General features: G+C 39.1%; 1 protein-coding gene across 1 annotated transcript; it reads right to left on the bottom strand.

Annotated features, from left to right (window-relative positions):
* Nucleotides 1–7,561: 7,561 nt before the first annotated feature.
* Nucleotides 7,562–13,740, bottom strand: LOC121632944 (gastrula zinc finger protein XlCGF57.1-like). The gene is made up of 3 exons (XM_041974769.1): nucleotides 13,516–13,740; nucleotides 11,759–11,916; nucleotides 7,562–9,914 (listed from the first exon to the last, which is right to left on the bottom strand). Exons 2-3 carry the CDS (start codon nucleotides 11,871–11,873, stop codon nucleotides 8,056–8,058), a joined length of 1,974 nt encoding a protein of 657 aa, XP_041830703.1. The 5' UTR covers nucleotides 11,874–11,916; nucleotides 13,516–13,740; the 3' UTR covers nucleotides 7,562–8,055.
* Between the last annotated feature and the right edge of the window lie 1,368 nt (nucleotides 13,741–15,108).

Raw genomic sequence — 15,108 nt, 5'->3', positions numbered from 1 at the left:
AAGCCAGGACCAAAAACAATATTGAAACAATCATACAAAATATGTAATGAAGGAAAATTCATAGACGAATTAAACAATGTTGACTGGGCCAATGTTTTAGCTACAGAAGATCCTGATAATGCTCTGCAGGCCTTTGAGGATATTTTCTTAGTTTTGGGCGAATAAGCAAGTCCCACTCAGGAAGTTTGTTGTTAGATCAACCAGTACACCACGGTTAGACAAAGAAATTAAGCAATATATGAAAAAGCTGTTACTTCAGGCAGATGATTGGAATGAAAACTGTAAATTAAGAAACTTTGTAACAAAACTAAATACAGATAAAAAGAAATTATATTACAGGAAGAGAATCAATATCATAAAAAAACAACAAAAATAAATTATGAAAACTATCAATGAGATTGTAGGAAGGAATTCAAACTTTACCCCACCTAATTTAGAAATAAAAGGTCAACTTGTAACTAGAAGAGATAGCTAATTATTTCAATAATTACTTTATAGGAAAAACTGATCAATTAGGAAAGACTATGCTGATTATTAATCCCAACTTATCACAGGAAATCATAGAAAAGGAAATTATGAAAGATAAAACATGTACCTTTAAATTACAAAGAGATCATATAGTAAAGGACATATAATCCAGCATATCAAAACCACAGAGTGTTGATGGCCTTGATAGCAAACTTCTGAAACTGGTGCCAGCACAAGTTGCCCTGCTATATGTCATATAATAAATCTAAACATTACTCAATCCTTATGCCCCCTTAAATGGAAAACAGCTCAAATAATACCACTCTGAAACGACAAAAAGCTACCCTATAAGGTACAAACAGTCGTCCTATCAGCCTAGGACCCACTTTAACCCATAAAGGCCCCACCCATGAAAAAATGGTAAGTGCAATTTTTTAAATATGAGGTCTTTTTTTGGCCCTTCAACAAAATGTAACAAAAAAATTAAAATTTTTTTGGGAGGACATCTACCATTTATTACCATGTGATAGTTTAAAAATATTATAATGTGGTTTTCTGGTTCTGGGTATCTATTAGGGGACAGAAGACGAGTATCAGATTGTGTTCAACAGGATTTGAAGCAAAGTTGATATCATAAATTGAAGCAAAATGTCTCAAACTGTAAGTGATAAATATGTCACGTCGGGCTCCTATGGGTTAAGAAAGATTATGGAGAGCATTGTTTATGGAGGACTGGAGCACTACCTGTTGATAAACAACAAAATGACAGACTATTATGATAGATAATAAATTAACTTTGAACAAACACATTGATAGAATTACAGCTATAATAAGAGGTGTGATTACAGCACTGAGAAGAAAAGCAACATTTATATCAACAATTGCAATGAAAGAAATAATCCAGTTATTAATCTTTTCTAACCTGAAATACTGTTACCTGCTCCAGAAACTTCAAATACTACAAAACCAAGCAGCACATGCAATACTTAAATCTAATTACAGGACAAATGTTATTACAGTTTATTATTGCTGCTGGAGAAAAGGAAGGCTTTCCAGTCCGGCGACAGAAGAAATGAGCAGGGTGCAGAGGGATCTTAAATTTAAGATCAAAGAGGCCAGCTACACGAGGAAAATGGAAGACCACCTGCAGCAAAACAATGCGAGGGAGGTTTGGATAGCTCCAAGCTATCTCAGGACAGGGTAAAAACGAGAGGAGGAACCCTGAGCCTGGAGACAGATTGGGCCAACAAGCTAAATCTGTTCTTCAACAGATTTGACAGTGGACCCACCTCCACCCCCCTCAGTCTGGGCACAGACCAGCCCACCTACAGCTCCTCTGCCGGCATGCCCCCTCACCACCACCAACACCTCCACCATCTAACACAGTCTAACACAGTGAAATTCAATTTGAACAATTTTAAACAAATACGACCTTTCATAACACTTGGTGCTGCTAGAATGTTTTTGCATTCAATGATTCTGTCACACATTGAATGTTGTATCACATGTTGGTCCCTGCAGGTGTAAATACAGGCAAAATCATAGAAACACTCTACAAAAAATCACTTAAGGTCTTTGATAGAAAACCATTGTCATTCCACGTTTGTAATATTTTGAAAAAGTATAAGTTGTTGAGCTTCGAGAACTTTAAAAATGTTAAATTTGCTTGTTTGATGTACAAGGTGTTACATGGACTTGCCCCACCTCCCATGTCTGACTTTCTTAAAAAAAAGGGGTCACAGTGGTCTTAGGACCAGGGCCTGCTTTAGAGGGGACTGTGAGGTCCCACACAGAAAAACAGCCTTTGGACAAAATGCTCTTTCTGTAAAGGCCAGCAAAATCTGGAACAGTTTTCCACTCTCCATAAGGGAGTGTTCAACATTATCTACCCTAACCCTATCTACCTACCAATGACGTTTAACTTCTTAATAATGCCCTGTCTTGTGATGTGCTCTTATTGTAATCTATTGTCCTGTCCATTGTCTTGTCATGTTTTTGTGTTATCTGCCTAGGGACTATGGATGCAAATTAGCATTGTTGCTATAATCCAACATGTTTACATCTGTCACTGATTGAAAAGATGTTAATTAATGTTCACTGTCCCTATTAAATAAATAAATAAATAAAATAAATAAAATAAAATCTCTGGGGCTCTCACCTCCCCCTGCCTTCACCACCATCTTTACAGTGCTCCTCTCCTCTCCTCCACTCCCTCCCTCTCCTACAATGGATCAGCTGAAGAAGATCAAAGCCAGGACAGCCACGGGTCCTGATAGCATCAGCTCTAGACTCCTCCGGGACTGTGCAGACCAGCTCTGTCACGTGGTCTGCTACAGCTTCAACCTGAGCTTGAGTCTGGGAAGAGTTCCTGTCCTGTCGAAGATGTCTTGTGTGGTTCCAGTACCTAAAAGTTCACTCTTCAAGGAGCCCAGCTACTTCATACCCGTGGCCTTAACATCTCACCTTATAAAGGTTCTGGAGATGATGGTCCTCAGGCACCTCCGCCCCCTGGTGAGCCCAAACATGGATCCCCTGCAGTTTGCATATCAACCCGGCATTGTGGTGAAGGATGCCGTCATCTACCTGCTGCAGAAATCCCTGTCTCACCTGTAGGACGCTGGAAATGCTGCAAGGATGACCTTTTTTGACTTCTCCAGCACTTTTGACACTATCCACCCCTCACTGCTGAGGGTGATGATGGAGAGAGCGGGGGCTGCAGGACTGTGTGTCCGACGTGGTGGTCTGCAGCACTGGAGCCCCCAGGGAACAGTCCTCTCACCTTTCCTCTTCACCCCGTACACATCAGACTTCACATACTCCACGGACAGCTGCCACCTCCAGAAGTTCTCAGACGATACTTCCACTGTGGGATGTGTGTCAGACGGGAACAACAGTGAGTACATGAACATCAACATGGACTTTGTCAACTGGTTTGAGCTGAATCCCCTTCAAGTCAATGCCAACAAGACAAAGGAGATGGTGATGGATTTCAGCAGGAAACCCTCGTCCAACATTGTGCCGATGAACATCCAGGGACTTGACATGGAGAGAGCGAGTATGTCCAAGCACCTGGGTGTCCACCTCAGTAACAAACTAGACTGGACTGACAACACTGACTCGCTCTACAAGAAGAGTCAGAGTCTTCTTTACGTGCTGAGGAGGCTGGGATCTTTTGGTGTGTGCAGGCCACTGCTGAGGACTTTTTATGAAACTGTGGTGGCGTCTGTGGTCTCCTATGCAGTGGTCTGCTGGGGAGGGGGGTGTTCTGTGAGGGACAAGAAGAGGCTCAACAGACCAATAAAAAGATCCAGCTCAGTCTGTGGCAGCCCCCTGGACCCCATGGAGGTGATGGGGGAGAGGAGGGCTCTGGCCAAACTGTCCACCATCATGGATAACACCTCCCACCCTCTGCATCAGACTGTGGGGCCTTAAGCAGCTCCTTCAGTAACAGACTCAGACATCCAAAGTGTAGGATGGAGGCTTCTGCAGGTCCTTCATACTAAACACCATCCGACTGTTTAATGCTGCACTATAATTATTCTTAATATCTCAGTAGGACTGATGTTTACTGATGTATCATCATTGCACTGATGTTTACTGATGTCCTAGCTGCACTTTATACTCTTTTTTTTATTCCACTCATTTACTTATACAGTTAATTCATATCTTCCATATATCCATGTTCACCTGTGTAATAACACCTCACCACTGCACATCAAACTGGGTGAGGCTGTGCATATAATACTGTTTCTTTCTTTTACAATTATTATTTATTGTACATACTGTTTTTTGTGTCTTTGTTTTTTATTTTGTCTATTGTTTAATGTCTCTTTTCCTGTGTGTTTGAGCTACTGTAACAGTGAAATTTCCCCACCGTGGGATCAATAAAGGATCTTATCTTATCTTATTTTATCTTATCTTATCAAGCGTATCTCGGTAACAAAAACACAGGTGATGCTATATATAAACCTTAATTTCAGTACACTACTAGGCAAGCAGCTGGAAATAATTTTATATTACCTAAAGTCAAGACTAATTCAATCAAAATGTAGCCAGGTGGTAAATTATAAATATAATCTGTCACTTAGGCATAGGATGTGCCCCGTAGAGGCCTTTATAAAAGGCTATAGTGTTGTTTATTTTATTGTGCGATGTTTGTGGTTTGTGATTTTCTGCTTTAGTTTGTATTATTCTGTTGATCTATGCATGTATAGAGATATGTTAAATATATTGTAAATAGTGTAAATATATGTCTTGCGAGGCGGCCATTAGATGGCAGCATCACAGGAGCTTATATCTTTCCGCTGACACTGTGCCCGGGCATTTTGAGCCTTCTTCCTGTTTGACGTCCAATGTGGCTGGAGACACGGGGAATGCCAATTAAGTCCATCTTATGGTGAAATAGAGAGTGATCTCTGGGAGAAGGTACACATATACAACTTGTTAAAATGTGAACTAGGAGTTACATTTAAGATGTTTCTGTCTGCATTTTAATGAGATGTGTTGTGAAATTAATTGTACAGAGAGCCTGCATGTGGTGCAGAGCAGAGACTGCCATTATAAAAAAGAACAAGAACCTCTGTGTCTTTAACTTCCAGTGTCTGATGTGTTGAAAAGAACTGCTGTGACAAGTGATGTATAAATGTATAAAAAGTAATACATCCAACATCCCAGCCAGCTGATGATGTTTGGATTAATTGTAACTGATGGTTTTCTTTTATATGCTTCTTTGTGAATGACCAGAGCCCACTGCCGTTTATCTTGGGTTTTATTACATTTATTGTTTTGCTACCTTTGTAAAGTGTTGAGTTTGTCATTTATATTAAACTGCTGTAAAAGAACCCCGGTAATTGTTTCCTGTGAGGTAGCTCAATTCCCAGGCTACAAAAAAGACATATATATATATAGATAGAAATAAATAGATATAGATATAGATATATTTATATATAGAGAGAGAGAGCGAGAGAGATATCTATCTATATATAGATATATATATATATATAGATATAGATATATATAAACCACCACAACATAATAATTTACATCATTTCTGGTTTCTCATTGGGCGTATGAAGCCTCACCTGTCATCAGTCATGTGACCACAGATTTAATACAGGCTTTAGTGCAACGATTCAGGAAAGTCTGCCTCATTGGAGTGAAACAGGCTTTGGGGTCTCTGAGTCAAATGTCCCATCTCTAGGAAGAACTATTCTTTCAAAGCAAGAAATGTACTTAAACTAAATACTTGCAGAAGACAGAACTCAGGAAAAAGGCTCCTGTGCTGTGTTGCAATTTACTACTGGAGAAAACCGGCGAGTAATAATCTAAAGCAGTTTTAAACATGAACACTAAACTGGTATTTACCAAAGAAGGTCTGTTGGAACATAGTTTAAACCATACCAACTTTATTAAGCTTTTTAAAACAACCACAGTTGAAACAAAGTGCTGCACACAAATAAAATCAATATAATACAGATAAAAACGTGACATAAGAACAGCTAAACCCAACACAATAAAAACCAACTCAAACAAATAAAATCAAATAAAAAACTAAATCTTGCTGGGGTTGAAAGCCAAAGAATAAAAGTGGGTTTTAAGATGAGTTTAAAAAATGGACAGTGATGTATAAAGGCAGATTATTCCACAATTGTGGAGCAGCAACAGAGAAGGCCCGGTCCCCTCTGAGCTTCCTTCTGATCAGCTGGTCAGCTGACACCGGGACCGAGAAGGGATGAAGAAGCTCACAGAGGTAAGGTGGGGCAAGGCCACTTAGAGACTTAAAAACAAACATAAAGGTTTAAAACCAACTCTTAAACGCACAGGCAGCCAGTGGAATGAAGCCAGGACAGGGTAATGTGTTCTCTTCTATGCTTGTTAAGTCTTGCAGCGGCGTTCTGCACCAGCTGCAGACATAGCAACGAGGACTGACTCACTCCTACATAAAGTCCATTACAAAAATCTAACTGAGACTAAATAAAAGCATGCATCACGGTTTCAAAATGCTGCCTGGAAAGAAAGGCTTTATCAACAGCCTTAAATCATAAAAACCCAACTTGACTACAGCTCTAATTTGGCTGTCCAATTTAAAATAACTGTCCAACTTAAAACCCAGGTTGGTAATGGCTTTCTTAAAATATCCTGTCAGGTGTCCAAAATCAAAAGAAGTGGATTCACAGGGAACATTTGGTCTAAACACTGTCATCTCTGTTTTCTTTTTCATTAAAATTTAAAAAGTTCAGGCCCAACCAAGCTTTAATATCCTCCAAACAATCTAAAAGAGGTCTGATCAAGAAGCCATTCCTCCTCTTTACAGGCAAGTAGATCTGGCAGTCATTAGCATAGCAATGGAAGGCAACGTTTCTTAGAGTGGAACCCAGAGACAATAAATACAGTGAGAAAAGCAGTGGCCTGAGAACTGAGCCCTCTGGGACTCCACATGACAGGGAAGCACATGATGATGATACAGAGGCTAAAATATTAACAAAGAAGGACCTATCCACCAGAAAATACTTAAAACCATCATGTCATACTTTGGAAATATGAAGCATCGTTTGTGCACATCCTGTTTAAGGGGTCTACGATACTGCTGTTTGTTTTTTTTATTGCCATGATTTCAAAATTAGCCAAATAACAACCTCCTCTATTGTCACCATGTTTATTGTCTTGTTTATATCCTACAAATTCAGCAGCTTTATGTAGTCTGAGTTCTGTAATGCTTCCCTTAGTGGAAACAACTGTAGCAACAAACATGTATGTGAACAATTCTGTTCATAAAAATCCCTGCTGAATGAGCAAAAGCAAAGTTAGGGCACAAGTATATTCTCAGCCTTATTTTTACTTCATTCAGAGTTTGAGGGTTCCATGACCCCGGCTCTCCCTTCAGGTTAACTGGTACAGAACAGGACTTGATATAGTCTTGGTCTCCTTTCACATATAGTACAGTTCATTCAGAGTAACGTGAAAGTTTATTTGCACCTTGGTGTGGACCAAAAGTGCATTCTGGTCTGCTGAAATCCGGGGGCTCGGTCTTGTAAATGAACCCTGGTATGGTTCGCTGACAGTGTGAAAGCTAATGCCCCATTAAGTGAACCAATGACAGGAAGTGACACAGAGCGCATTGAAACACAGAAACATCAAGAAAACTACCTGTCAAGTTAACAAGCCGACTGTTTTCATTTTTGGTCCTATCCATTTGATAAGATGGGGTTGCTTCTTCCTTCTGTTGTTTTTCCTCTTGGGTCAGTGGTTGTTTTCCAATCTTTCCGCCAGCAAGCAGTAGTTTAACTATGCGATGTCTGAATACAAACCACACCAAATGATGGTGCAACATTTCTTGGCGTTACGGTCCAATCAAACCAAGTGCCCTGGATACTCCTGATGCAAATGCACATTGAGTCTCCATTACAATGTGTGAATTAAGGGGATAGATTAAAATGAAACTTATAGCAGTCATCTATAACAGCTCAGGACAGATAAACTGATGGTAAATGGAGTGTACTTATATAGTACACTCCATTTACCATTTACAGACATACTCATGCTTGTTTTAATCAGCAATCAGGCCAATATTCATCACAATAAACTGGTCTATACTGCGTGGACTATGAGATGGCTTGTCAGATTTCCCTGTCGGGTAAACCCTTTACCACAATGGCTGCAACTAAATGGTTTCTCACCGGTGTGGACTCTCATATGCAACCTTACGTATGACGGACGGTTAAATCTTCTACCACAAACATCACATTCAAATGGTTTCTCTCCAGTGTGTAATCTCATGTGTACCTTAAAATATGACTTACGGTTAAAGGTTTTACCACAAATATCACACCCATATGGTTTTTCTCCAGTATGGACTTTCACATGCATCTGAAGATCAGCTGTTCTGCGAAATCTTTTACCACAAACATCACAGCCAAACGGTTTCTCTCCGGTATGGACTCGCCTGTGTGTCTGAAGATAAGATGTTCGGCTAAATCTTTTATCACACATATCACAGCCAAATGGTTTCTCTTCATTGTGAACCGTCATATGTCCAACAAGGTGTTTGCTTTGGAAAAATGTTTTACCGCATATGTCGCAACCAAAGGGTCTCTCCCCTGTGTGGACTCGCATGTGTATTTCCAGATCTGACTTTCTCGTGTATTTATTTTTACAGACTTCACAGACAAAGCGTTTCTCGCCTCTGTGGACCTTCCGGTGCACGTGAAGCTCTTTTATTCTACTAAATCTTTCACCACAAAAAACACAGCCAAACGGTTTCTCGCCTTTGTGAATTCTCTTGTGCGCCTTGAGATCTAATTTTTTACAAAATTTTTTCCCACAGTCACTACAGAAATACTCTTTCCTTCCACTGTGGATGTTCATGTGTTTGATCAGGTGGATTTTTTGGTTAAATCTTTTCCCACAATCACAACATATGAACTGTTTCACCCCTGTGTGTACCAGCATGTGTTTCTTAAGGTATGTGTTTTGGCTAAATGTTTTACCACAATCACCACAAGTGAAAGGTTTTTCACCTGTGTGTATGCTCACGTGTTTCTTGAGACTTGCGTTTTGCCGAAATCTTTTACCACAGTCACCACAATTAAATGGCTTCTCTCCTGTGTGTACTCTCATATGTATTTTAAGATGTGTGTTTTGATTAAATCTTTTACTACAGACACCACAACTATAAGGTTTCTCCCCTGTGTGCACCCTCGTGTGGTTCTTCAGATGAGTTTCTAGGCTAAATTTTTTACCACAGTCGCCACATCCGAACCGTTTCTCTCCCGTGTGCGTAATCTCGTGATTCTTGAGATGTACATTTTGGCTAAATCTTTTACCACAATGATCGCAGCCAAATGGTTTCTGTCCAGAGTGAACTCGCATGTGTGTCCTCCAAGAATGCTTGTAGACAAACTGCTGGCCACACTCTGAGCAGCTGAAGGGCTTTTCTGCAGTTTTACCAGTGACATCATCACTTACAGCCGACTCAGGTGCTCTGGTCTCCCTCCAATCAGCATCACTGTCTTCAGTTTCAGGTCCAGAATCTGACCACGGTCCCTGCCAATCCTCGGTCTCACAAACCTCCCTTTCATCAGTTCTTTGTTGTAAACAACCACCTTGATCCAAGTTCTTGTCCGGTTCTGGTCCTTCACAGTCCTCGCCATCACATTCTTTTTTTATTTGTGTAACTAACTTGCTGGTTGGAGGGTCTGTCTCTCTTTTTTCCTCTGTTTTGATTTGATAAAGCTGTGTGGACTGACGTTTTTCTTCATCATCTTCTCTCTTTGCAATAAATTCACTGGAAAAGAACCTGCTGAAATCAGTTTCCGTCTGTCCACTATGCTGCTCTCCCTCCAGACTGGTCCAGAGTTTCTCCTCTTCCTCCTTAATGTGAAGGGATTCTGGGTCCTTCTGGTCAAAATTGGAGCTCCAATCCAATTGCTGGACATCTTGAGGAAACACTGAAACACACATGAACATTTATGAAAAATGTGGGATTAAATATTTTCACCATGATCAGCAGGCTTTATATAATAATAATAATAATAATAATAATAATAATAATAATAATAATAATAATAATAATAATAATAATAATAATAATAATAATAGTGGTCATGTTGTGATGTGTCTTTAGGCTGGATTTTTTTTACAACAGAGCGACCACAACGTGTGAGTTAATGGTGTTCTGTCAGACACCATCATCTCTTCCACTGGATCCCCACAGGGCTGCATCCTCTCAGTTATGGTGTCCTTGCTGAGCAGTGATGACCCTGATCACAGCTCTGTAGAGAAGGAACTCACAGACTGGTGCAGGTCGTCCTTAAATATCAACATCAGCAAACAAAAGAAATGTGCATCGACTTTTGGAAGAATCCTCCGAACATCTCTCCTGTCAGGATTGAGGACCAGGCAGTAGAGCTGGTGAACACTAACCCTGGATGACAGGCTGACCTTTGACCTTCATGTAGACGCTGTGTGCAGGAAGCTCACCAGCATGTATTTTTATCGAAGCTTTGTAGTTTTAATGTTGACTGGGCTTTCATGCAAATGTTTTCATCTTGTTCTGTTGAATCACTTTTTTTAACCCTGGTCATGTTTTAATACTGTTTTTCTATAAATAAACGAGCCTTGCCTTCTCCATCATTTTGTGTTATACTTCCTTCTCCTTTTGCAGCTGTGTTCATTCCTTCACCCCCTTGAAACTTTGGTCTGCCTTTTTATTGTTTTTGTTATTTTTGTATGTAAAAACTCGTAGAATCTAAACTATTTTAATTCCAGTGAACACCTACACATGATGTTTCCAGCCTCAGCTGTCAGATTGGGAGGTAAAATGAATGTATGAATAGATATAGCAGCATAAAGGCCGACCAGAAGAAGAAAGCAGAATTTATTACTAACAGAACTTTGTAGAAATAACACACAGATCAACAGAGACCAAGCCTTTATACAATAGAAACTATTTCCTTATTTACCAGATAGTCTCTGAATAAACACCACAGTTTGTGGCTGAATTGTAAACCTCATGAACAGGATATAAATGCCTGGAAAACTTCCGTAGTTCACCTTAAGCAGAGGTCTGCAACCTTTACAATCCAGAGAGCCATTTTCCCCTCAGCCCAGCTAAATAAAACTCGTTTAGAGAAGCAAATATTACGAGACCTTTTGAAAAAAGACAACTTATAATTTTTGATAAATATCTACTATATTATTATTTTTTAATTTTTGAAGAACCACAATTGCATTTCTATTTTAGATTTTAAATAAAGAAAAACATAAAACTTTTGCAAAATGAGAACACTTTCTTCAATGGGCTGTTTGTGGAAAATGATGTAAAAAAAAATAAATAGATAAATTAGAAAAAAATAATAAAAATCTTGCCAAAAACCTGCTTTTGTTATTATATCTATATTTAAAAACATTACATAGTTCTTTAGCATTTTTTAGCCATGTATGAAGAGCCATTGTGGAAGGTTCAGAGAGGCACTTGCAGCTCCGGAGCCGCAGGTTGAACACCCATGACCTAAATGTAAGTTATCCATCACAGTTCACCCCACAGCGTTACACATTACCGTTCCTGAGACCCTGATGATGGTAGAAGAGAGAGACCTCATGAGTGCCAGAGAGTTTTAAGGGTTAAAGAACAAAAAACTTCCAACTTCATAGCAAATTTAGTTTAACCGAAGCAAAGATGAAATGAGATGAGAAGTCCTGTAAGGAGCTAGTTTTCTTTTCACCATATTAAAGCAGCCTTACAGTGTGAGTTATAGCACGAGTCAATATGCCACAATGGATGTTGACTTACTGGGATCTTTGCTGTCTTGTGTTTCCTCCTGTTCTGATGTGGATGCTGCAGGTATAGGAGGCACCGAACCGAGCCCTTCTGGGTCAACTGGTTGACGGCCTCTCCCTCGAGGCATCCCTGCTTCTTTTCACAGTCCTCGTCTGCAGCTCAGGATGTTTCTGTAGGTTTCATTTAAAAGCACATATGTTGAATCTTCTGTTTTTTATTATGCAGCCGCCTGAAACTGGAGTCACACACAAATGTCAAGTGTTCAGTTATTTTAGTGTTTTCTTTTTTTTTCTTTTCTTCTTTTTTTTGGTCAAAGTGTGACGAGCCATATCAGCTAGAGGTAATTATACTGATATAAAATGACACCCAGTTTCTGTTAACCTGGTCATGTCAAAGCCACATTTTTACAGTGATACTAGCATCATTTACAGCTGACACTGATCATGACTCTGACACATGTGTCATGACTTTATGGAAATTAACACACGTTAAAGCACATTACAAAGAAGTCTGTGTCAGAAACATTTATATACTGAGATAAAGCTAAAATGTCTTCATAACTCCTTCCATGTCAAGTTCATAAAAGAAATGAAAACTCACAACTGATTATTGGACAAACGTAACTCAATAAAAGGTCAAAATGAACAATTCTGTGGTCAGCAGAGTCCTCTAGTGGCCTAACTGATGACAGTTAAATTATTTTAACTCAGACTATGAGATCTGAACATGTCACACCTTTACACTGGTCAGTCACAGAACAGATTTTAAAACCCCACTGATAGTCTACTAATCCCAGAATAGTTTAAGCCCAGAATACCTTTGTGATATGTTCAGATAATATAAACTTAGCTCAAACTCAGCTCAGCTAGTCCAAACCAGAGTCCGGACAAAACATGGAGAAGCAGCATTCAGCCCTTAATGCTGCAAAAAAATGGACAAACTACCAGTAGAGATCAGATTTAGACACTTTTAAATCCAGGTTTATTTTCTCCTGTATCTATGCCTGAAATCTGCACAGTAACTTTTATATGATCTAGACTGCAGTTTATGTTTAAAATCTTATCAATTTGCCACTACCGTTTATCCAATCTGTTAATTCCTCACCCTGGAACCTTTTTTTCTAGAATTTCATCAGTCTTGTTTTAGCTTAGATTCTCTTACTGGCATCCATTTCCAGTTTGGTTTAGAAACTATTGCAATTTCTTTTGGAGAAGAAAAGAGAAGACGACGCGGCGCATAAATTAAAGTTGTGTTTAGCTGTCCTTTAACTCCCTTGTTCATGCATATGAAGCTTTCAGCTTTTATCTTCGTTCAAAACAGAACAGAGACTCATCATGGTTACGACCAGATTTTACTACAATTTTAGAGAAGGAATTCTGGGTTTATAGCAAATGTCATTATAAAGAAGAAGGCCCAGTTAAGTAATTGTTTATAGAGATAGACAGATCTGGTTCTGTTTTTATTTCCTTTCTTTTATTCCTTTTAGTTTGTTTTAATTCTTCTATTTTTTAATGTTTCTTTTACACTCTGATGTGATGTTTTTAATGTTATATGTTAAGCGTTTTGAGTTTTATTGTACATCAAATGTGCTATACAGATAAATTTACATTACTTTGCTGGATAATGGATTCTTAGTCTGTAATGAAAAAGGTAATAAATGCCACGAAAGCTTTTGCCTCGACTGTGTCTCTCCTAAAACAATTTTTTTTTAAAAAAGAAAAAAATGTGATGATGTTAGAAAGGGACGTTTGTCCGTCAGTGACTCCAACCTGGAAAAGGCCACGCGGATGTTTTTCTTTCCGTCTCCTCCTCCGGTTTTTAACGATGAGGATTCTCGCGCCCTCTCTTTTTCTTTAATCACCATAATCCTCCATTTGTCACAATTTATCTTCTGAACCTTTTCACAACGTTTAATGTTCGGCCAGCAGCAACAAAACCTGTGCACTAATAATAAAAACCTCAATAAGAGGCTCGATAGGAACGCTTCTCCTCAGTCCCACCGTTATTTACTTCCCTCTGCAAACACAATACAGCAGTCATATGGTTCCCCCTGTCATTTACCCTTGCTGGTAATGTATAACCTACACATTAGTGGTGAAAGAAGTATTTTAAAAAATCTTACAGCAACTACATAAAATATATACTATAAACGATAAGGAGAATAATAGTGATGTAGGCTATAATGTTTTTCCTGCCCCGATTTCAACTTCAACTATTTTATTGGCAGTTAACAAACCAATTTAACGGCGCTTTACTGCCACCATCTGCAATGGAGTGTGAAAGGGAGATCTCTCCGTACTCAATTCACTGAATTTTATTTATTTATTTGTTTGTTTGTTTGTTTGTTCGTTTTTGCTGGCTTTATTTGTATTTGATGATGTGAGACAGCAATGTTCGATGTTGGATATAAACTCTTGAAAAAAGCCTAGGATGAATGGGAGAAGCTGAATTTAAAGAACTGTGGGCTGGTTTTGCAAGGCATTAGATTTCCATTCCTCCCTCATTTCTTTAGATTGAACAACTTTTAGTCAAATAAAACTAAATCTAACCAGCCAACAATTATCATTCCTCACATGATGTCACATTTTCTCTGGATGGAAAACTTGATGAATGTTCATCATCACTGACATCCAGCTGCCGGAGCTTTATGCTACTCTCTGGTTGGAGACAGTTTTAAATAACATTACTTTATCTGTATCAGTACCTTTATTCTGTATATTTATATATATATTATGCTTATGCACATGAGAGAGGGCGTTAGCAGGTTGCCTGTGCATTTTGTGGTGGAAACTGGAGGACCTACTGGTGGGCACTAGCAGTGAGGGAAGCCATCAAGCCGAAGTAGGCCTTTCTCTTTACGCTGTCTCCTGATGAGCTGTGTTGAGTGACATGGAGCCAAACAGTTGAGTGAGTCATATTTAACTTTGTTATATTACAAAATTATAAATCAGTTCAACTAAAGTGAACTTATACCCGACTGACAGGATCTCTGAAAGTCATGGTAATGCATGTTAACTTATTACTGCTTTAAATTAATTGCTATACATTAAAGCTACTGAAGTTTGGCAGATTTTTGCGCTTGGCGCCCTCTAACAGCAAATTCAGCATCCATTGCAAAACAGGTCTCTCTTGTTTACCAGACTGTCTCCTACACTACCCACCCGTAAAAAAAGGTTAAACAAAATAAATAATTCAGCCTCTTCTCTAAGCTCTCTCAAACCAGTTTAAGTCAGACCAATGAAGACTTATTTGCTAGCTCAGACAATGTCCTCTGGTGTTGCTGTAAAGTAAAAAAACAGCTGTACTTAATGCTGTCGTGAAGTTTAGCTTTTCAACCGCAGGACACTCCAGGGCGACGGCTC

This window comes from Melanotaenia boesemani, chromosome 21, assembly GCF_017639745.1.
Source record: "Melanotaenia boesemani isolate fMelBoe1 chromosome 21, fMelBoe1.pri, whole genome shotgun sequence".
NCBI lineage: Eukaryota > Metazoa > Chordata > Actinopteri > Atheriniformes > Melanotaeniidae > Melanotaenia > Melanotaenia boesemani.
The sequence above is the reverse complement of the archived record's forward strand: the minus strand, read 5'-3'. Positions and strand labels throughout refer to the sequence as shown.

What these genes read in the sequence shown, in the direction of transcription:
- LOC121632944 (XM_041974769.1), bottom strand. Translation starts at nt 11,873, where the DNA reads ATGCCTCGAGGGAGAGGCCGTCAACCAGTTGACCCAGAAGGGCTCGGT. An exon ending in ACAAGACAGCAAAGATCCCA is followed by an intron (nt 9,915 to 11,758) that starts GTAAGTCAACAT and finishes TGTGTGTTTCAG; the next exon opens with TGTTTCCTCAAGATGTCCAG.